Source organism: Cenococcum geophilum, assembly GCF_001692895.1.
Source record: "Cenococcum geophilum 1.58 unplaced genomic scaffold K441scaffold_4, whole genome shotgun sequence".
In the NCBI taxonomy this organism is placed as follows: Eukaryota; Fungi; Ascomycota; class Dothideomycetes; order Gloniales; family Gloniaceae; genus Cenococcum; species Cenococcum geophilum.
The window spans coordinates 4,844,753-4,869,156 of NW_027137562.1; the positions used below are offsets into that span (position 1 = coordinate 4,844,753).

Genomic DNA, 24,404 nt, shown 5'->3' on the forward strand with positions numbered 1-24,404 from the left:
GGAGTTAGGTAGTTAGTTTTTTCTAAAATATAGAGATAAACTAGCTACCTTTATCGGAGATAATCGTTTCAGGGAGTCCGTGGAGTTTCTATATATAGTCTAGAAATAGTTAGGCGACGGCAGGCGTTAATATATTAGGGTAGGCGATTAAGTATCTTATTTTAAATAGTCGGTTTATAACTACCATAATGTTCGTACAGCCTCTACTTTTAGAAAGGTCAACAACAAAGTTAATTAAGATATCCTTCTATCTTTGGTCCGGAATAGGTAGTGGCTTTAAAAGACCATTATACGTCTTATGCGAGGCTTTAGCTCGTTAGCAGGTATAGTAGCTAGAGACGTACCTTTATATTATATTATGCATATTCAGCTAATAATACTCCCGTTAGAGTAGTTTTAGGGTCTTTCCTTAGCCTAGGTGGCCGGCGATAGGTAGATTATATACGTGTTTAAGAAGTTTAAGCTTAAGCTTATTATAATTAGGGATAACTAGTTAGTTTTAGTAATATAAGCGGTTTCCACAGGCTTTATATTTACTTAGAGAAATCTTTTTAGAGCGTCTAATACCATCTTATATTAGCTTAAGCGTTTCTTAAATAAACTTATTATTTGGGTATTTATTAACTATAATCTATTTAATTAACCAATTAGTTATTTTAAGGACGTATACCGTAAGATCTTTAGTAAGAGGGTTAAATAGTTTAGGGTAAAGCAGGGTCTAATTTTAGTAAGAGCGCGCTTCTTCTAGGGCTGGCGCGTCTTGTAAGTGTTAGGTTAAGGCATTAGGCTTCTAGCCTTAGACGCCTAGGCGGTATATAATTAAGAATTAGAAATAAGATAGATATTTTAACCAGCGGGCCTAACAATAACTTAGCTGTTTTGTGGTTGTAAAGTACTGTAGGTTTTTATAGTCGCTAAGGACCTTAATTGGAAATCCAGCGCCTTCTAGTTTGGGTCGCTATTATTTAAAATATCTAATAATAGCTAACAATTCCTTATCGTAGATCTCGTAGTTATACTTAGCTAAGCTTAGTTGTTTTAAGAAGTATACTATAGGGTGTAATACTCTATCCTCGTTATATTGAGACAGGATGCCTCTAGTAACGTAGTTAAATAAGTCGGCTTTTATAACGCTTATTTGGTTTAGGTTAAAGTATTAGAGTATAGGCTAGTAGTAAATATAACCTTTAGATAGGCAAAGGCCTTCTTATATTTCTTATTAAAGATAAAAACTTTATCCTTTTAGGTTAAAGCTATAAGGGGTAAAACTAGGGCAGAGAAGTTATTAATAAACCGTTAGTAGAAATTAGCAAATCCTATAAAGGCTCTTATATCCTTAACGTTCTTGGATTCTTACCAGTTTATAATTACTTTAACTTTCTTTAGGTCTATTTATATACCGTTTATAAAAATAAGGAGTCTAAGGTATAAGACTTCCGTTTTATAGAACTCGTATTTATCTATATTTAATTATAGACTAGCTTTATATAGGGCTTATAGGACAAGGTTAACGTGTTTCCGATATTTAGTTAGGTTATTACTATATATTAGGATATCGTTAATATAAGCAGTACAGAAGATATCTAGGTAGGGGCGTAGGGTATTATTTATATAATGTTAAAACGAGCTCGGAGCGTTTATAAGGCTAAAGGGTGTTACTAAGTACTTAAATAGTCTATATTAAGTATAAAATGCAATAAGCCATTCATCCCCTTTTGTAATGCGGAGATGGTTAAATATAGAGATAATATTAAGCTTTATATAGTAACAAGCCTTATTTAGTTGGTTTAGCGTCTCTTATATTAACGGGATTGGGTATTAGTTCTTAACGGTAACGGCGTTAAGAGCTTAGTAGTCTATATAGAAGCGTAGACCGCCACTGGGTTTCTTAATGAAAATTACTAGTATAGCTATAGGCGACGAGCTTACTTTAATAAATCCTTTACTTAGGTTCTCGTCTAAATACTTTTATAGCACTTGGAGTTTATTTTAGGACATTTTATATAAGGGTCTAAATCCAGGCTGCTTTCCTTTTTTAAGTATAATCTTATAGTTATATAGTCGGTATTCTAGTAGCTTATTAGCTTCCTTTTATAAGAATGTATCTAGGCAATAATAATACTCTATTAGTACCTTTATGGCAGGGTTGGTGTGCTTCTTTAGTGCTAAGGCCTTTTTAATATCGGCTATCGTAACAGCAAAGATCGTATGCTCAGGTTTCTTAGCAAGTTACGCTAGTAGGGTAGCTCTAATTATGCAGATATCTAGGGTGCCGAGCTTGCTTAAATTGTCCATAGTTTCTTATTCGGGTTTAGGTTTAATATTAGGTATAGAGTTAGTATTATATTTAGGTTCGGGTTCTTTAAGAATCCTTTTTATAGTGGAATACTAGTCCTTTTAGTATTTTCGTGTATAGAGCTTAAGCTTTTACTTAGCTTAGGGCGGTATAGTGCTTAGTAATAACTTATGGAATTTAGTAGAGTTTTTAAATTGTTAGTAGAATTTAGTAGAATTCCTAGGTTAGTAGAATCTGGTAGATTCCTTAGGTACGGGGTGGATAGTTGTGGAAATTTTAAACTGGTAGATTATGGTGAATTTTTTAGTTTTTAGTTTTAGGTTTAAGCAGTAAGTTATAAGGCACTTCTGCTTGCAACGGGGGGCGGTAAATAGAAGCTTAAGGTTGTCCTAATTAATAGTTACCTTATATAGCTTTATCTAGGGTTATCTAAGGATTACTAAGTAACCTAGGGTGGTAACGAAAAGTCTAATTAATTCTTTGTAGTTTAGGTATTAGAGTCTTAGGAATACTATATAGGTAATATAGCCTAAGATAGTGCGTTTGCCATTAAATCTAAATACGTTAATATACCAGTTAAGGGAGGTTAGGGTAAAACCATTATCTTACGTAAAGATCTTATTAATAAATCCTATACCGCTAGCTCCTATATTAATTAGGATTCGAGCGTTAGCCTATAACTATTCTACTAAAGACAGTAGTTAATGGTTATACTATGGTCCTAAGAGTTAGAGTTTATAACGTTAAATGCGTTTAATAAAATCCTATAGTAGAGCCGTCCTAGAGAGCGACTTAGCTCTAGGACCTTCCTTTTAGAGGTAATTAGGGTGGGGTTCTTATAGGATGTCAGCTATAGCTTTATCCTCGTAAATGGTGCTTGCTAGATATAGGGCTAAAACTAGGTAGAGATTGGGGACGGTAACCAGAAGATCGATACGGTAAACAGCTACTAGTATTAGCCGTTTGTAATTCGTGTTTAGGCATAGGGACGGAGCAGTGGTTAGAGAGGTAAGAGCTACTTCTATATTTAAAGTAGAGGCCTAGCTTAATGCGTTGTTCTCGTTTAGAGGACCCTAGTAGGGTATACCCTAGGGTCCCAGTGTCAATATCTATAGCGTTAGGGTGCTTAGGCTAAGACAATAACTTAGTAAACGTTTATAGGGTTACCATATTGTATCATAGAGTGGGCTTTGGTATTAGGCGTAGTATATTATTATATCGTTTATTAATAACGTTTGCGTAGGCATTAAGGGCTCCTAGTAGGTCTACGCCTATTAGGGAGGTTTTTAGTTTAGGGCTTAGGGATTTAATAAGGCTATTAATTAGTGCGGAGTCGTTTTAGCCTATTTCCTTTACGTAATGGTTAAATTCGGAGAAGTATACTAGGAAACTTTTCGTTTCTTAAGTTATATAGTTTATCTTTCTTTAAGCAGTAGCTTAGCGGTTTGGGTTACTATATATAGCTTTAAGAAGTATAACTAGGCTTTATACTAAGTTTAGCTAAAGTAGTTTAATAAGGTTAGCTATATCTCCTCTTAGTTAACTTAGGGCGTAACAGAGTTAGTTAGCTTTAGTTAGGTAACGGTCAGTATTACTAGTTAGCTTATTTTTAAGCTAGCTTAGAAATAATTAAAGCTCTTATTGTTTACTAGTAAATACTAGGGGATCTAGTAGTCGTTCGGATCGTTTTAGTGTAGTAGTTAGCTTAGGGTAAGTAGCTATTGCGGGTTCGGGGCTCGCGTTCCTTGTATTTATCTCTAGAGATAGCGTTTAGTCTTAAGATCCTAGCGTAGGCATCTTAAGGGCGCGGACTTCTTCTTAGAGGTCCTTAATTAATTGCTAATATCATACTTCTTATTCGGCTTATTATTAATTTAAAGTAGCTTAGTTCTATTTAAGGGCGTCTATAAAAGACTTCTATATCCCTACTAATTATTCTTAAAGTGCGGATATAATACTAGCGGCTGTTATAGGGGCTTTAGGTTTGTTCTATATATTGACGGTAGTATAGGTAGTTAATATAACGTAGTGTTACGGAGTAAGTATAAGCGGCGATAATATATAGCAAGGTAGATATTATTAAGATATGTATATAAACTGTATAAGGAGGTTAAAACGTTGCGTAAGGAGAGAAGGTAGGAAAACGGGAAGAAAGGGTATATATCGTTAGCTTAGTTACTTAGTTAATACGTGCACGGAGTAAAATAGGATTCAAGTAGTGGTCCTAGTAAAACTTAGCAGGATTTAGTAGAACTTGGCGGAATATAGCAGAATATAGCAGAATATAGCAGATTGCCGTCAGATTGCCGCAAATTGCCGTCTCGTGGTTAGTCTCTAGTTACTAAGTTGGTGGAAACAGGTAGACGTGTATAAGGTGTCACGGGGGTATCCCGTGACACTTCTTACGTGACTTTAAAGTGTATTTACATAAGAAATCCTTTAAGCTTTAATCTTTCTCCTAAGTACCTTTTAATTAATAGTAACTTAATCCTTACTACTCCTATCCTATTAACCCTTTCTTCTATTACTACATTATTTGCTATTAACTAGTTAACTATCTCTTATAGTTATCTAACCGTTATAGGTTGCTATAAGTTAGTGTCCGCCATACTAGTATCACCTAACCTTAAAGTAGTTGCCGCCGTTAATAGCGTTATAGTGGCTGCTTTTAGTAGCATGTTGTTTAACTTTCTATATTTAATACTATAACTAGGTAGTAATTATATAACGGAACCTTATAGTAAGTACTATAATAGGCTTATTATTAGGCTAGGTATATAGGTAATGCAAATTAAAGTTAACAATGTAATAATAACTAGTAGAGTGGTTGCCTAATAGATTAACTCTAATTATATTCTAAGAATTACTATAAGGAAGGAACTATCTAGGTAGGGATTAAGGGTCCTTAAATACACAACCGTACTGTGAGGCAGTATTGCCAGGGTGTACGGTAGGGAGCAGGCAAGCCGAGCATGAGTCACATAGGGAGTCGATGGAAGAGGACGATATAGTAATGAGGGTAGGCAATAGCCTAGTACAGAGACGAACCGATGGGGGAGGAAGGAGGCTGCAAGCCCGAGGAGCTTATAAGGGGTGGCCCAAGGCCTAGCCGAAGGCTAGCCTTGGCAGCCCCTGAGAGCTCTGGGATATAGCCGAGTAAGGGACAAAAGTACCCTTACATTGCCCCCCCCTTGGTTAGGGCTGGCCCCCAGCCCGTATCCCAATAGATTAATTCTATGTACAGAAAGGTAAGCAGTGCAGAAGCCTTGCTTGTACAGGGGAATAAAGAAATGGGGAAAAAGGACCAGCCAAGCAGCCTCGATAAAAACCTTAACCTATGGCCAAAACCCAGTGGGAAAAAGGCCTATTTTAGGTAGGAAAAGAGCGGTCTGCTGGGGTAAGACTTGATCGTATACGATCAGTCTTGGAGACAATCGCCTGCGATTAAGTCTCAACAGCTCTATGGCTGACAGCCAGATAGTCTCCACTTGGAGCCGGCTTGATCGCAAGAATACCCTTACATTGCCCCCCCCCTTCTTGCGGTCAACCCCCTCCATTACCTTGCGGTAGCGGGAGATTATAGAGGGCTCGTCCCCGGAAGGGGTTCGGAGAGATGTCGGGTCTTGTGAGCTTTTGAAGCAAGCTGGAGCTCTTGGAGCAACCAAAGCTTTGCAGAGATGATCGCGTAGGATCTTTGAGCTGCTGCCATATCTTTTGGGCAAGCTATAGCTCTTGATGCAAGCTGGAGCTCTTGGAGCGACCAAAAGCCTTGCAGAGAGATCGCGTACGATCTTGAGAGCCGTAGCTCTTGAAGCTGTACGCTATGGGGCTTAAGGATGGCATTTAACCGCAATAGGATCTCATAAGCTGAGCTTATAACTTCAGAAGAGACAATCGCGTACGATTTAGTCTCGGCAGCCCTTAGGCTGACAGCCGGAGAGTCTCCGGGTCGGAGCCGTAGCTCCGTAAGGAGATCACATAGGATCTTTGAGCGCCGCCATTCTCTTGGGCAAGCTGTAGCTCTTGATGCAAGCTGGAGCTCTTGGAGGCAACCAAAGCCTTGCAGAGAGATGATCGCGTACGATCTTTGAGCTGCTGCCATATCTTTGGGCCAAGCTATAGCTCTTGATGCAAGCTGGAGCTCTTGGAGCGACCAAAGCCTTGCAGAAAGATGATCGCGTACGATCTTTGAGGCCGTAGCTCTTGAAGCAAGCAGTAGCTTGTGAGACCCCACCTACGATCTCGATGAGCCGTAGCTCTTGAGGTAAGCCGTAGCTTAATGAGAGACAACCGCCTACGGTTTAGTCTCGGCAGCCCTTTGGCTGACAGCCGGAGAGTCTCCGGGTCGGAGCCTTAGCTCAGGGTAAGCCGTAGCTTACGAGATCGCATAGGAATCTCTGAGCCGAAGCTCTTGAGGTAAGCCGCAGCTTACGAGAGACAACCGCCTACGGTTTAGTCTCGGCAGCCCTCAGGCTGACAGCCCGGAGAGTCTCCGGGTCGGGCCGTAGCCCTTGAGCGATCGCATAGGATCTTTGAGCCGTAGCTCGAGGTGAGCCGTAGCTCTGAGAGACAATCCGCCCTGCGATTAGGTCTCGGGCAGCTCTATGGCTGACAGCCGGAAAGTTTCCGGGATGGGCCCTACCCCTTGAGCGATCGCGAACGATCTAAGAGCTATAGCTCTTTGCATCTCTTTAAGGACGTTCAACCTTCCAATCTCTGTTGGTGGGACCTCTGTCGCGAGTGAACCGCGGTTAGCCTTAGAGAGCGTTACCAATCTCCTTGGGAGGTGATCGCGTCCGATCTGGTCTCCCTTCTCTAATCCGTATTCCATAACCGTTATCAGCCGGACGCGATCCCAGATATCTGCTGGTGTACCTGCTTGTTACAGTGAACTGATCGGCCTAGGTAAGAGGGAAGGATTAAGAATTCCTTTTTTCTCCTGATCTGTATCTACTAACCGTAAGGCGGATGCGATCTGCCAGACTCTGCTGGTGTAGCTGCTCTGCAGCATACGCGATCGTCCTAGGTAAGGTAGAGGACCTGATCCGTATTCCAACACCGTTATACGGATGCGATCTGCCAGGCGTCTTGCTGGTGTAGCTGCTCTGCAGCGTACGCGGTCGTCCTAGGTAAAAATGGAGGATCGTGAAATGCTCGAGGCGAAGCCCTCGGCTTGCTGCAGGCTACCACCCGCAAGGGTGTAGGATCGGTTCGAATGTGAGGCAGTATTGCCAGGGTGTACGGTAGGGAGCAGGCAAGCCGAGCATGAGTCACATAGGGAGTCGATGGAAGAGGACGATATGGTAATGAGGGGTAGGCAATAGCCTAGTACAGAGACGAACCAATGGGGGAGGAAGGAGGCTGCAAGCCCGAGGAGCTTATAAGGGGTGGCCAAGGCCTAGCCGAAGGCTAGCCTTGGCAGCCCCTGAGAGCTCCTGGGATGTAGCCGAGTAAGGGACCAAAAGTACCCTTACACGTACTCCTATAAAATCCTTCTTATATATAATATACGTGTGCTCTATCTACTCTATTACGGATTATATAGATTATATTATATAACCTTAGTTACCATTTCTTATTATATAGCTCTATAGGTTCCATCCTAGACCGTACCTAAATTAACTAACTAGCTTCTTCCAACTCTTCTCTAAGTAGTTATAATATTGTACTTAAAGCGTCCGTAACAATCTTATATAAGATATTTATATATTATTATTTGTTCATTGCTTAACGTCTAATACGGATCCTATGTGGCCCACGCAGACTACTCCGTACACAGGGGAAACTTATAAATTTACAAGAAGAAAACCCCTGATATGTTGGGGGAGGAAAAACCCTATGAGCCACCTCAGTAGGATGAAAAACCCCGAATTGCCATGCCTGCACGAGCAGCGGCCCTGCGGGCCTACAGCTCGTCCTCCTCCTTGGATGTTTCGAACTCCTTAGGAACCACTGCTTCCTTCTCTGGCTCATCCAAAGCTAGGGTTCACTACGTCCTAGCTAGGCCTTGCCGATCGATTGCTGTACGCTTGTAGTTGTGCCCCGTATCTTAACCACCCCCTATATGCTGTCTCTTGTTGACCATTGCCATATACGCCATGCCTCCCCCCCCTAAGGCCTATCGAAGGCGTAAGGGGGATTCATCCGTTCTACCATCCTAAAACTGAAAGACAAAAGCGGGATGTGTGTGTGTGTATCTGGGTATCTTTTATGCCTAGGCCCCAGTCACTAGGCCCTCTCTAAGGGCACCACTCCGTCGAGAGGAGACAAGGAAAACCGTACGGGGTTATCCAGCTGCCGCTTTCAGTAGTATTACAGCAGTACGGCGAGTGACCGCATGCTCCGCGGGCGATCGCCCTAGGGGTTAGGAGGGGCCGTATATTTGCTCGTTCGTTCGTTCATTCGCGTTTACTTATTTGTTGATGTGAGGTCGTTAATACTTTCTACTGGGGGACGGGGGATGATATCGAATACTGTGCATCCATGTTGGATCATACAGGTGCCCTGGATAGGAGAATGTAGTAGTCGTCGTACTGTAAAGAGCCAACAGTAGTGGTTTTCAGGATCTCACCATCTGAAAATTTTTTACCACCGCCCTTAACGCCTACAACCACCACAGGTCCTGTCCGCACGCTGTGCGACGTCTCTGCGTTGGCTCTGGATCTAAACTTCAAAGACCAGGTTCGTAGCCGTCACCACGTACAGGTGCAGAGTCCGATTTCGACGGCCTAAGATATTTATATATAAATATAGAATTAGCCTATTTCTTTAGAGTATATTTAATTTTAATAGCCCTAAGGGAATAGTAATACTATCTGGTATCCTACGGCAATATTACTAATCTATTACTATTTTTACTATCTTCTATTTTAACTATACTAATAAAAATATTTCTCTATTTATTATCCAATTTCTAATTAATATTAAAAGAGCTACTAACGCTAAAGATATCGATAACGACAGCTATAGTATTATTAGGTGGGGAGGTCTAATATATAGTTTTAGTGGAGGGGCTAGACTTAATTCGGCACTTATTACAATCTAGCTACTTAAAAATTAGTCTATAACACAATCATCCCTAACTAGATTATAAAGAGAAACCTACCTTAGTCTTATATATTTCTATAAGTTCGCTATCTATTAAAGACATTAATACCTAGATTATATACACTATATTCTAGTTAGTAATACGCTTTACGCTTTCTAGTTAGCCGAAAGTAATTAAGTGCCTCTAGAGGTGTATAATTACAGCACCTATTGTACCAAACGCGTACTTACGCGTTTACGCGTTTAGTGCACCAACTACTCGCTTACGCGTCTGGTGCACTTATAAAGCACTAACTAATTAGGGGGGAGGTGCATCAGTATATAGACCACATAGTCTGCTTTATATAATCGACAGTCACTATCCAAACAAGTATACGATACTATATGTATTTCGTGCCCGTGGATACGACTTACTTGTGCTATTAAGTTAGTACAAACACTAATTAGTAAGCGTGCACAGATTAGCAATCACTCGATACCTCCCCCTAAGTGATACTCAACAGTAACTACCTGTTTAGACTCCTAGTACGACTTACTAGAAGGTTAGAAGTTGGGGATTACGGACTTATCTCCAACTCTATATACTTATTTAAGTCTTAATACAGTTTACTGGAAGTATAATAGACGCGAATATAGACCTATACGGAACCCCCTACCCTTAAACCTTAAACCCCTATCCCTACTATACCCTCTTTTAATACCTCCGACATCTTTTTAAACCCCTTATAGAGACCCCCTACTCCTCTATAAACTACTACGGACCTATTAAGACCCCTTATAGACATTTTTACCCTTCTACAAACCGCTATAGATATTAACCGCCTTTACAGACCACTACAAGACCTCTTCTACCTACTACGTACTATACTACACTATATAGTATAGCAGACCTAAAGAAGCAAGTCAATAAAGGCTAGGAAAAGTGGAGGTAGAGAGCCAACCTTACGTCTATACCTGATGTCAACAACTATATCAAATTTAAAGTTCTTAAATATGAATATTTTAAGCTTATAAACGTTAACCTATAGGAGCAATACTAGGAAGACTTCGCGAACTTTATAGAAGCTATCTTTAAAGTATACAACCCTACTACCATCCGTAACCTACGGACCCTCTTATATAACTAAGGTGTATGGGTTAAAAGGAATAAATAAGTTACTATTATATAGTCCTTATACAACATAATATATAAAAAGAACCAAACGGAATAGACTAAAGAGGAAATCCTAGACCAGTTCCAAAAAACTAAAAAACTCTTTACTTCTTCCAAACTTAATATAATCGCTAGCCTTATACCTAACCTACTTAACTAAATTCGTCCTATAAACCTAAGCAGTTTTGGAATTAATCTTACGGGCTAAAGTATACCTAGTACTTAAGTTACAAACTATAATACCCCCGCAAACCAAAATACGGACCAAATTACCCCTATTATTTAAATCACAGATCCGCAAGCCACATATCCGCAAACCATAAATCCGTAAGTTATAGATCCGCAACCTACCTAACTAAAGACCTACGGTAAGGAGCTAGCTAACCTAGCTAAGCTCTATACTAATAAATCTAAGTACAGTAGCAAAAATAATAACTTTAACTTTAAACTAACTATCTTTACGGACCTCTACTAAAAGGCTAATATTCCTAAACAAGAGTTTAGCTAAGCCTACTCTACCATGCTACACGGCCTAGCACTTAACTACTACTACACCAACCTTAAAAGCAACCCCCTTAGTGTTCCTTTTAATAAGCTATGTGAAGCTATATATAACTACTTTAAAGGACCGGAATATAAGCGTAATATTCTTACCTAATAGAATGCGACTAAGCTACGGACCGTAATAGATAAGAACACTAAAAAATCGACTATAAAGTGCCTATAAATCCTTATTAAAGACCTCCGCCATCTATAGCACGGTTTTAATATTAAGCTTTAAACAAACAACTTCCTATATAATAAACTTATTACGGCCTGCTAGGAAGTAGAGCCCTATAAGTACGCCTACTACAAGCCTACAGATACCTTAGCTAGCCTTATTAATAATTTACGCTCCTCTATTACAACGTATAAAGTCTTAAACCCACTAGGCAGCACTTAAGCCTTTATTATAGATATTTAATATCCGTAAACAGACTTAGACGTTTACTTTACGGACCGCTGCTACCGCTAGCAGCACCTGTACCAACCAAGTCCTACCCATAACCCCCGCAGCAACCCCTATATAAAAATATACCCCCACAGACAAACCAGCCAGAAGTGCTTCGTATGCGGTAAGGAAGGATGTTAGTCTATAAGGTATACCCAGAAAGAACGTAACAAGTCCAAGAAGAGACTTAATAGCTGTATTAACTAGTTTATTTTAGAATACAAAGGAGAAGAAGTAAAAGAGCCCCCTAATAAGTTAATAGAAGCCCTTATAATTAACTTTAACTTAGACGCTTAGGAATAAGAGACCTTAAAAACATTCCTAACTACTTTTAGACCTTTTACGGACAGCCAAGCCTTTAATATTACGACCATATTAGCCGACCGTTCCTTTATACACTTAGTTGCGCCTAAAAACTATTCCACAAGCACCCCTATTATAGACGTTATAGATTACAAGCAGGACCTATTTGCATATATTACTACAGAACGCTATACCCCCAAGGAATTCTATAGTGTTATAATCGACATAAACGCCTCTAAGAAGTCTACTACAGGCTACAGATAATACCTTATATATAGGACCACCGTAAATAATAATACGGATATTAATATTACGTAAATTAGGGCCATAAACGTCTAATTCGGCATTAGCTTAACTGTATTAATTAGATCAGTTATAATTAAGACCCTAATTAGCCTAGTTAACTTCCATATAGTAAAAGCAGACACCCCTTTCTTACTTTACCTTACGGACATAGACAGGTTATAGGTTTACTACAACAATATTACAGACACCTTAATCGGCCCCGCAACTGCCCTAGGAAGCAAGTATATTACCCTACCAATTATATAACGATTTAGACACCCGTTCCTTATATAGGAAAAGACTTTACAGACCTATATTTAGGAATCTTTCGACTATAACCCGTACTACCTTACTAATACAGAGATCCACCATCTATACCGCTGTTTCGGCCACCTATTAGCTAAAAAGCTATATAGAGTCCTTAAACGCTCTAAACACAACAACGTTAACAAAAAGGCAGTTAATTACCTAACTAAATACTACTCCTTTTACCAGAAATACGGACGTTCCCTAGGCTAATTTAAGTTCACCCTTTATAAGGACCTTAACTTTAACCACTTAGTATATATAGACATTATATATATTAACGGCAGCCTAGTATTACATATAATTAATAAGGCAACCCACTACTAAGCCACCCGTTAGTTGCAAAATATATCCGTAAAGCACACTTAGGATATTTTACAGACCTGCTAGATTAACACGTACGTTAGACCTCCTAAGTATATTACCCACGACGCCAGTAGGAACTTTATTAGCAAGGAATTCTAGCAGTATACTACGGCCATAGCTATATTAACAAAAGCTGTTCCAGTTAAGGCGTATTAGTCCGTTAGGCTTATTAAGTAAGCTTACCTAGCTCTATAGAGAGCTTATTAGATTATTACGGATAAGTATAAGGACATCTAAAAGAAACTAGCTTTACAGATGGCCGTAAAAGCCGTCAATAACACCGCTGGCCCTAACGGACTAGTACCCACCCTCTTAGTTTACGGAGCTTACCTAAAGATAAGTAACCTAGGCCCCCCTACCCTATCTATTACGGAACAAGCAGCTACAATATAGAAGGCAATAGCCGAAATAGTTAAATTACGGGCTAAACAAACTATTAATAACGCCCTATACTACTGCAACGGACCTAATACGACCTTAGTACATAACCTCCCGCTTAACTCTAAAGTCCTTATATAGCGTAAAAGCGGCAGTTAGAATAGACCTTACTATCTACTAGCCGTAGAAAACGAGACGTGCTGTATATAGCTTCCTAGCGGGCCAACTAGCTTCAGAAGCACGTCCATAAAACCCTACTTTTGGCCTAAAAATACCTATAACATTAAGCTAGACGAACTAAAAGCAACCGCTAAACTAGACGAACTAAAAATAACTACCAAATCAAACAAACTAGAGGCATCTTTACCTACCCTAGAGGTCCCCTAGAAACCCACTAAACCTACTAAACCTACTATAAAGCGTGGCCGAGGACGCCCCTATAAGAATCCCGTAACGGAGAACCACCTAACCTCCACAGGCACATCCGTAAAGCAATCTCCACCTGCGGATATATCAGTTCTAGTATAGGAAACCCCTTTTATAGACTTATAGTATAAAGAGATCAACGGACTACTTAAAAAGGGTATCTTTATAATTATAATAAAGAGAGACGTTCCGCAAGGCGTCCATATATTTAACTCACGCTTTATTAATAAAATTAAGCACCCTAGTACTAATAAAGCCTTTAAGAAATTAAGGCTTATTATACAAGCTTATAACAACTAGGGAAAGAACCTAATCCTTACGCAATTGCCTATAATTTAACGAGTTAGTTAATAGATTATACTCGTATTTATGCCTAGACTACAGCAAACTAAATCCGTAGCCCTTTACTTACGGGACATCTTATAAGCCTACATGCAGTCTAATATCTACCTAAGTAGGGATATCTTTATATAACCACCCTATAAGCTTAACCTACAACTAGAAACAATTTTATGGGTTATAAAACCTCTTTACGGAGTACCAGAAGCCAGAAACCATTAATTTAAGATATACTACTAGTACCACATTAGTAAACTTAAAATGGAACAGTCGACCTACAACCCCTGCCTCCTATACAGCCTATTAAACGGCCTTAGTATTATTAGACTTTAAACAGACAATACCCTCTTCTTAGTAAACCAGATATTTGCGGACGCTAAAGAGACTAAACTATAAGAAGCTAAGTTCCTGGTAAAGCCGTAAGAGCAGTTAACTAAGTAGACTCCAATTAAGTTTAATAGAGGCTTAATTATATAAAAGGGCAACTTAATCTAGCTAACCTAGGAACGCCAAGCTTAAAACCTAAAGCTTGTTATAGCAAAGCCTACGGACCTCACCAGTTCCCACGGAGAGACCTATAAGACCATAAATACAAAAGACTAATACGCTGCACAGCGTGTAAGAGGCGCCTACATTGCCACAGTCTGCTAACCCAAATCTGCCTACGACTTATCCTTTGCGGCCTAGGCAGTAAATCTATAAGAAGAAAATATTAAGCAGCTTAATAAGCGCATTTAGTGGCAAATTAACAATGTAGTAAGGGGACTTACTTTCGTACCACTAGACCTAAGTTCCCTTAGCTTATTAGCATTTATAAACGCCTTTTTTACCAATAATAAAGACCTATCATCACAAATCAGCTTTATAATTATACTTACGGACCATAATTAGGACGCAAATATACTATACTGGTCTTTAATTAAGTGCAAATAAGTAACCTATAGTATACTAGCTTCTAAACTATATGCACTAGCTTATAGATTTGATATAGCAGCCGTAATTAAATTAACGGTCCAGAAGATTCTACAACTAGAGCAGTTACCCCTAGTTTTATACACTAATTCAAAGTCCCTTTATAACTGCCTAGTTAAACTAGGTATAATACAAGAGAAGAGGCTTATAGTTAACCTAATATGCTTACGTCAGGCCTATAAACGACGTGAGATTACGGAGGTTAAATAGATTAGCAGCGGAGACAACCTAGTGGACGCCATGACTAAGGCAAAGCCGTGTTAAGCCCTTAAAACCCTAATTAACATAAATAAGCTTAACCTAAAAGTTATAGAATGGGTAGAACGGGACTAACGGAGTACCTACGGTACGCCTACGGCCCGTTGGAAGGCCGTACGGCTTATTATACGGCCTATTCTACGGACCGTAAGCTGTTAGGTGGAAAAACGGTGGAAAGCTGTGATGGAACTTGGTGGACTTACGTAACCTGCCGAATTCTGCTATATTCTGCTATAGTAGTCGAATCAACCAATCACGATTTTCTATGCCGGGTATAGAAAATCACCATTAGCTCGCTTAGCACTAGCGCCTTAGCAGCCCTTAAAATCTGACTTACTGCCCATTAAAAGGCCGTACGGTTTATTTTACGGACCATAAGCAGGACTTACGGCCAGCTTAAGGTACCGTTTAAAAGGCAGCCTAGACGGCACCTCGGGGGAGATTTTCTATGTATTTTCCTTTATGTTCTATGGTTTTATTAAAGTAATTACGGAGGCTGTATACAGGTGGTTTCATTTTTCAAGTACTGCCAGTGTATAATTATAGCACCTATTATACTAAACGCGTGCTTACACGTTTACGCGTTCAGTGCACTAACCACTCGCTTACGCGTCTGGTGCACTTATGAAGCACTAACTAATTAGGGGGGAGGTGCATCAGTATATAGACTACGTAGTCTGCTTTATACAATTAACAGTCACCATCCAAACAAGCATACGATACTACATATATTTCGTGCCCGTGGATACGACTCACTCGTGCTATTAAGTTAGTACGAATAAGAGGTATTATAGCGCGGGAGTTAGAAATATAGCCGAATATATAAAATATAGGAGGTAAGAATATTTAAGGAGTTTAGATCTTATATAAGAATAAGAGCTCTATAGATATAAGTATATTAAATGTTATAAATCTTCTATAGCCCTAATATACTCCGAATTCGCTAAAGCGTATATAGCTATATCTATAACTACGCCTAAATTTATTAGCCCTCGGTACTATCCTATAAAGGGATATATATATTATATTAGTAGAGACCTATAAAAATTGTAGCAATGCGCCTACATCAGGAAAAAATTGACCAGCATTTTTGCAGTATTTGGCAGCATATTGCGGCCAAATGCGCATTTTGCGCATTGTAAGTGTAGCGTATGGTATTGACTTAAGTGCGGCATACTGCCGCATTTAATAACGCGGTGCAGCTAATTACGCATTTATAGCCATCTAGGCAAATAGTACTTAGTGCATAATTAATATATAATGCCCTTCTTACGCATTTTATATGTCTTATTTACTTTAAGCAATAAATAAGCGTTGCTCTTCCCATATATTTAATAGTATTTACTTAGTTTACGCGGTTAGTATAAAATAAAATATATTATTTTAGATAATTTAATATAATATAGCGACGGTTCTTTTTTACCTACCTACCTATTTACCTGCCTACCTACCTGCCTATCTACCTGCCTACCTACCTGCCTACCTACCTGCCTACCTGCTTATCTATCTATATATACCTACCTATACCTACCTATCTATAACTACTATCTATGCCTACCGTCTATACCTACCGTCTATGCCTTCTATCTGTGCTACTATCTATACCTACCTATCTATAATTTAGGGGAAGGGCCGGCCTAATCGAAGGCTCTGCCTAATTCGATTGATCGATTAATTATATTAATTCGAATCGTTCTCTACGGCCGTTTGCTAGCTAGTTGTTTAAACAGTAGTCGTTTAGTTCTAGCGACGGTCGTCTAGTTCTAGCGATAGTCCTCTACTAGCCGCCGTCCTAGTGCCTTCCTAGATAGGGAGGATGTAAGGAAGGAAGAATAGGTAAAAAATAAGGTGGCTATATAGGGGGTATACTTAGCAGAGGCACGTGTAGAGGCTATTAGGAATATAGCGGGGACCCAATGTAAAGCCTCCGTACGCAGAGCTCCGTGTAGAGCTTCGTGCAGAACTTCGTGCGGAGCCTCCATACGCAGAGCTTCGTGTAAAGCTTTGTATAGAGCCTCCGTACAAAGTTTTGCACAAAGCTCTGCACAAAGCTCTGCACGAAGCTCTATACGAAGCTTTATATACGGAGGCTCTGCATATACACTTGTTACAAGGGGCAGTATTTTAATATTCTAAACTATTCTTACAGTAAGCCTAATTAGGAAGGCGGTAGCTAACTATTATAACCCTATTGCCTACGTTATACTTACTAATAATAATAAAGTATATATAAAATATAAAATTATTAAAATTATACTTTTATATATGCTTACTAATATTAATAATATATATATAATATTAAATTTATAAAATTTATACTTTTATATATGCTTAGTAATCTTATAGTTAGCACTTAGTAGCTAAATATTAAGACTTAGTTATAAATGCCGCATTTAGCTACTAAATGCTAGAAAATGTTAGTAATGCTAGAAAATGCTAGAAATTTTTTTCCTAACGTAATAACTAGTAAGATTACCTTACGCCTACCTAATTGCGGTATAGTAGGGCATTAGCTTATATATATATAACTTAAATAGTTACTTACCTAAACTAGGCACAATTATTAAACCACCTCTAGGTATATAAGACTCCGCCTATTAGTTAGGCACTATTAGAAGGAAGAGTGCGATTTAAATACGTATATATAAGTAAAAAAGAGGGAGATAAATCGGCCGCTTATTTAATACTTTTTAGTAGGAATTTAGCTAGAGGTATTAAGAGGTAGTAATTACATTATATATGCATATACACGATCATCTATTATACTCCGCCTTACCTTTAGTATTTAGGAATTGTTAAAGAACTATTAAAAAACTATTAGAAAACCACTGGAATAATACTATAGGAGGCCATTAGCAGTTAAAGCAACTACTTAAACCCGTCTCCTTATAACGGCGCTTTATATTAATTATACCTTCTATAATTAAATTAGGCGATATCTTTATTTTAAGCTTACTCTAGTACTAGAGCTAAGATCCTATATATAAGTTTATAAGTATATATACTATAGCTTTATTTACTATAATAGAGGTAATATTAATATATATTAACTAAAGCCTACTAGGATTAATTAGGAAAGGTAGCCTATTACTAGAAGAGGGGTATAGAAATACCCGTAATATAGCTTATACCGTATTAATGGATATAAGAAAGGGCGGATCTCGTTTGAAAATGATATTAATATCCATTTAGCTCCTTACTCTAAACCTTATACATTAGATTACTATTTCGTCACTAAAGCTTTATAAAGTAATAATATTAAACTAGCCTAAGGTTATAAAGTAACCTAAGATATCTCTAGATACTACTCTAAGCTATAAAAGTCCATAAGCGCCTCTTTCTAGCCTAGTTATACCACACTTAGACCTAGTTATTATTATTTACCTTACGGAGCTACTTAAAGATATATTAAAGGTAGTAAAAGTAATACCTGGCGCTATAGACACTCCTAAGGCTACTAAGCCTTAAGCTATAGATAGTTCCTAACCTTAAGAACCGAGAGCCTGAGCTTTAAAGGTAGAGTATAAAATAGTTAATAAAATATATATCATATATAAAACCGAAAGTATAACCCTAGCTAATTTGCCGTATATAGCTAGGATAATATAGCCTTAAAGCATAAGATAGTTAAATCCTCTATATCTTAACAATTTAGGGCCTCGGCCCCCCTAGGTGGCGTATACTCTTACCCAAACCATCACCACCAAAGGCCTATACTAACCCTACTGGTTTAGCTGGTTACCCGGTTAATCAGAGAGCTTCAAAACCAACCAACTGCAAGCCAATCAAAGCTCCAAACCGGTTGCGATTTTGAGGCAATTTCCAACCAACCAACCAATAAGCGAACCAGACTAGTTACATCACTGCAATTTAGTACTACACCATGCCAAGACTGGTGATATTGCCTGTATCTAAGATATCGCAATTATTCATTTATATCGCGATATTTTGATTGGCTTATGAATTAAATATGATATTTGGCCTATTTATTCATTTATTCATCATCGACAACCCTGGTCTTAACATCTGTAAAGCAATATTTACAATTTAAAAAGCGATGGTAGCGATAAGGAAGCTAAGATTTGACACCCTCTTTAACCCAAACATAGTGGAGCTAGTGCTGAGGAAGGCCGAAAATCTCGCTACGTTTTGCTTTTGCGGCTAGCCCTCCGCTCCGTGGTATTAACTTAGCAACGTCCGCAGAGATGGGGCCTATGAATCCTCCATTTGTTGGGAAACGATAATTTGAAAGGAAACTAAATCCCACGGACGCTCTTTCATATTATTTGCGTAAATCCCAGTTTGTTGCCTTAAAATGACCCAGTTTCTTTCCCTTTTATTTCCATGCCTTTCCTCTCCATTGAAGTAAAATAGTTGGGAGAATACTTGCACCAATTATTAGTGCACTTATAACGCCTGCACTGCCAGTGAGACCAATATTAGCGAACATAGATGGAAACCTATTTGTCGTTAGTATCATAACCAAGGAGCTACGATTAGAAAGAAATGGGCCGAAGGAAGCTTATTCTCACCAGAATGGACCAATAAAACCCCATATTTGACGAACAAACGTAATAAAGACGCCAATACTAGCGGCCTCCTCGTGGTAACAGTCAACAGCATATGTGATTAGTACCGTCGTAACAATCTGGTTTCCAGCTCCGGCTATCGCAGCGCCAACAATCGGTGTTACATTCCAGTGGCCCTCTGGTGCCTGCTGGATGCAGACTAAAAACACGACTAGCCCTGCAATAGTAAGAAGATAGCCAACGTAGCTTAGCCATAGTCGAAATTCAGGGTTTGGTCGGGCGCTAATCTTGCGCGCGCGCCTATTCATCCAGAAGTCTGATAAAGCACCACCTATCTGTTCGCCTATAACAGATCCAATAATAATACCAAGAAACTGTAGGCCAAGCTGCTGCACGTTGAAGTGGAATTTTTCTCCAAATAATTGAGGTACTTCGACAGAGATCAGGACGCACCCAAAAAGGTATATCATGGAGTACGCAACTGTAGGAATGACAACGCAGGCATACTTGGCATATTGGAGGGGTTGTACAAACTCCCATGCCGTCAATGGAGTAGGGTCAATGCGTCTAAAGGTAAAGTATTCCTGTTTCGGCTCCGACCCGTGGTGCTTAACGCCCCTGCGAAGGTAGCGGGTTTCTGGTCCCAAGAAGACGTATAGGACGAACTGGACAGCGTTGATCTGGGAAATTGGCCGTTAGCTAGAACATACTAGTCGTTGTTCATACTCCTACCATGGCTAAAATCAAATAGATCCAACGATAGCCAACTCTATAGGCCACAAAGCCAAAGATCAAGGGTGAAATAGGTACGCCGAGCGTTATCATCAATGTCCAGATACCCATATACCGAGCCCTGTCCTTCTTGAAAAATGTCTCGACAACAACCGCGCTGCCAATGGCACCCGGTGGGCTGATAAACAAGGCCACCAGGGCGCTACATGCGGCCATTGAGGGGTAAGTGGGGCTTTTAGCGCACCCAATATTGCAAATCAAACTACCAATAAGTGATAGAAGGAAGATAGGTCGACGTCCGAACCGATTTGAGAGAGGTCTCCAGAATAGGGGAGCAGCACCGAGAATCGCGATTTGTAGAGAGGTCAGGTAAGTAGTTCGTTGGAGGCTGACATTAAGGTCCTTTGCAATATCCTGATATGCTGGGATAATTGAAGCGGCTGTGAAAGTGGACATGCAGGCATGAAAAGCAACGAGGATAAGGTTTGCAACTTTCTAAGGAAATTACAGAACACATTAGAATAGCTTCAGAGACGCTTCTAGGTAGCTGATATCTTACCTTCCAATTAGTCCAATTGTATGGATCAGCATCTCCAGGTCCTGGGAGCGGGTCAAGGTTTAGTGTACCATGTCGACGGAGGAGATAGTCTCGATGTTCTTGAGAAAGCGTTGCTATATCATGCTCTTCAATGTACGTAGCATGGGTTCCTGTCGGCGTGAAGCGTTCGATATACTCGCCGTTGCTCTTTGTATGCGGCGCACCATTATTGTAGATATCGGCTTTTGTCTCGGCTTTCGTGGTCTCGGGTTCGGGCTTGCTGTCAATTGACATGATTGCGAGGCGGTTTCAGGAAATCGCAAACCGTTGCTTTAGAGGATTTCTGATGTTCTTTTAAGACGCCGTGAAATACCTGGGCTGGGAGCCAAGCGCTCAATAGAAAGACAAGACGGCCAAGAAGGACAAGACGGCACAGGAACAGAGATTAGATATGTGCTCATTTATTTGTACTTACATGTTTACCTAACAGCTTCAATTTCCTGGTCCCCACAACGAGCCTGGGGGGTTCTGTGGGGAGCTGTGCGGGAATATTCGTAAATGTCTCAAAAAGGAAGTGGATGGTCCAACGTGTTTTGGGTCAACGGAAATGATTCTTAGCCCACCATTCCACGCTTGTTCCTGGCTCCGATCCCACTTACCCCAACATCGGTAAAACTCTCCTCCTCCGCATGTCTTCTATTAAGCACATGGACAATGGCAAGCCCGCGACGGCTACGACAGACCATCTGTTTGATGGAGCGCGATATGGAGTGCAGATTCTGCCACAAGGCGTTTTCCAAGGGAGAACACCTCAGAGTATCTGATATCGGATGGAATTCTTCTTCCTCCGTCGCTAACAAGGTGCACAGGGGTTCGAACGAAGCCGTAAGGTAGGGACCTTGGCCCGTTGGGCGCGGCAGGGGTTGCTTTCTGTATGCTGGTTAGTTCATGGTGAGATTCAAGACTTGCAAACGACCGCTTGGCAGGCAAGATTCCTTGATACGATATGAAAGGTTACATGTGCGGATGGAGAACACAAGATTTACATCTTTGCCGTCGGGTTTGGCTGCTAAACCCGCTACGCCTGATAGTCTCTATAATTCGGACACTGGAGACAACAATAGCCCTTCATTGGCAGGTGGTCCTACGTTAGATCAAGGCCACAATGACCGGGATATTGCTGCGGCTACCACTATACAGAACATGATACCCTTGTCAGACCTTGACTTTGAGCTTATCTGGCCTGATTCAGAGGATTTGTTTCAAACAATCATGTCGTCGGATGTCTCAAATCAATGGCAGCTGCCGCTTGGAACATTGTCCTTTCCTCCCGAATCTTATTTATCAAGGAACGTCTCGATTGGGAGCCCTAGCTCTTTCGATGACCGACCGCCATCAATTAGTGTTATCCCTTAACCCGTTAATTCGCGTCCAATTGTTATCGATAATAACTAGCCGATCAATCGAGCTGAATTTAACGCCCGCACTAAGGAATAGAGCTTTTAATTTTATAGTAATTTGATATGCATTCCTAATTTTGGGAGTTAAGTTGCTCGATATAAGGTTGCTAGCATTTATCCTTTCTGCAGAACGGTATTTCGTATATACCGCAGCCAAATAGAGTCCTCGGAGCACGTGGTCTTACCACGCTAAAAGGTGGGTCTACAAGGGGGCTACCTGAGCGGGCCACCAGCGCTCCCTGCTAGTGTTGGCGTGGTTTTATCCATATCGCGTATGGCTTAACGTGTTTCACCACTCATTCGTCAACACCAGTCACTCGTCAACCCCAAAACCCCACCAAAAATCGGAAAAACTGCACCTTAATATCTTGACAACGGCTTAATAATAAATTGCGAAATTTTATAATTGGCCTTTTATATATATTTTAAACCTCTTATTAAATTTAAAAAGTAATCTATTAAGTGGCTTTAGAGATATTGCAATTTAGCTTAAAATTAGGGGCTAAAACTTAATATCTTAATAACGGCCAGGCTTATTACGCTAAAACTTTATTAAAACTTTTAATATAGATATAAAAGGCTAGTTATAAAATTTCGCAATTTATTATTAAGCCATTGTCGAGATATTAAGGTGCAGTTTTTCCGATTTTTGGTGGGGTTGACGAGTGACTGGTGTTGACAAATGAGTGGTGAAACACGTTATAAGTAGTAACCCTTAAATTACAAAGGTAAAGAAGCTGCCAGAATACGTAGGCAATATACTACAGATGGAGGCCCTACAAAATACTGAATAAGCACCTGTTTTGGTATAGCAATGTGGCGATATAAGCACTAGCAGGAGACGCTTGCAGGGAGCGCTGGTGGCCCGCTTATGTTACCCCCTTGTACCATAAGCGCGCCCGCGAAGCCCTACTGCACGCGTCCACGTCGCCGCGGGTGGAAACATCATCAGGAAATCGTTCCTTTTGATGGCCAAGTGCAGAGGCGATGGTAGAGAGCCGTCGCGGCGCGTGTAGCGCGCTGTTATTGCGACTCTGTGGTGTTGAGCTCGCGACGCGTACGAAGCATCGCCCTTAACAACACCAGGAGCCTCACTGCCTCCGCTTGGAGCTCTTGTTCTACTATCTAGGGAGGCCTATTAAGGGAAACTGGGATACGAAAACCACCTGATGTACGACTACCTGGCTCGTAGCCAGGCCCGAAACTGGCCTTATTATTAGCTAGTTAACGTGGACGCGTCCTAGGCGTATAACAGGACACCCTTGGGCTTGCACTAGCTCTGAGATCGCAAAGGAACGCGGCGAGGGCGTAGGGAATCTCTTTTTATAAGAACTTGTTAAGGTTAACGCGTCGTAGGCACCTTGTACGAAACTTGTTAAGGCCCTAAGGCCACCGCGAAGAACTTGTTAAGGCCCTGCCTAGAGAACTTGTTAAGGCCCCTCTACGAGGGCCTATCTGGTATCCGGTTACACCCAGGTGACTTAGAAGAGGGTCTTAATAGGCGTGGTGCGCGCGACCTGGACGACAGCGACAGCGACGCGACGGCGACGCGACGGCGACCAGACGGCTTGACGAGGTGGAAACACGGGCAAATCTCTAGGCAGTGGAAACACAGGCCAGCTTCGACGGCCCCATGGCGTTCGACCTATGGTCGACTTATAGGTGACTCATAGGAGGGTCTTAATAGGCGTGGTGCACGCAACCTGATACATGCATACAAGGCGACTTATAGGAGAGTCTTAATAGGCGTGGTGCATGTAACCTAGTATGCATATATATGGGGGAGGTCTTGAGGAAATACAGGCTAGTTGGACGAGGACTCGATAGTTAAAGACACAGGCCAGCTTATACGAAGGGGGGACATAAGCTTGGTTAGTAGGAGAGGGGGGAGCAGGTTGCCTGGTACGGGACCTGGCGTCTCTATGGCCCCCTCCTGTAAGACACGGTCGGCCTGTTATGAGGAGACTCTTATAGGCATCGCGAAACGGGAACCGGTGGTGTATAGGGTGTTGCGCCCCTATATTA

The 24,404-nt window shown here is 40.6% G+C and overlaps 2 protein-coding genes across 2 annotated transcripts; both read right to left on the reverse strand.

The window, feature by feature from the left end:
- Positions 1 to 19,099: 19,099 nt before the first annotated feature.
- K441DRAFT_730139 (MFS general substrate transporter) lies at positions 19,100 to 21,563 on the reverse strand. The gene is made up of 4 exons (XM_067654210.1): positions 20,941 to 21,563; positions 20,382 to 20,876; positions 19,653 to 20,329; positions 19,100 to 19,580 (listed from the first exon to the last, which is right to left on the reverse strand). Exons 1-4 carry the CDS (start codon positions 21,211 to 21,213, stop codon positions 19,457 to 19,459), a joined length of 1,569 nt encoding a protein of 522 aa, XP_067509018.1. The 5' UTR covers positions 21,214 to 21,563; the 3' UTR covers positions 19,100 to 19,456.
- A 2,227-nt stretch (positions 21,564 to 23,790) lies between these two features.
- K441DRAFT_653087 (uncharacterized protein) lies at positions 23,791 to 24,084 on the reverse strand (the record flags this gene model as incomplete). Its single annotated transcript, XM_067647474.1, is given in 2 exon segments — positions 23,791 to 24,017; positions 24,036 to 24,084. Coding segments are annotated over 2 exon segments (181 nt in total), but the record flags the coding sequence as incomplete, so codon positions are not given.
- Positions 24,085 to 24,404: the final 320 nt, after the last annotated feature.

Coding starts and splice junctions, on each gene's coding strand:
- K441DRAFT_730139 (XM_067654210.1), bottom strand. CDS start 21,213: ATGTCAATTGACAGCAAGCCCGAACCCGAGACCACGAAAGCCGAGACA. Junction 20,330..20,381: donor TCTATTTGATTTTAGCCATG/GTAGGAGTATGA, acceptor CCAATTTCCCAG/ATCAACGCTGTCCAGTTCGT. Junction 19,581..19,652: donor GGTTTTATTGGTCCATTCTG/GTGAGAATAAGC, acceptor AACGACAAATAG/GTTTCCATCTATGTTCGCTA.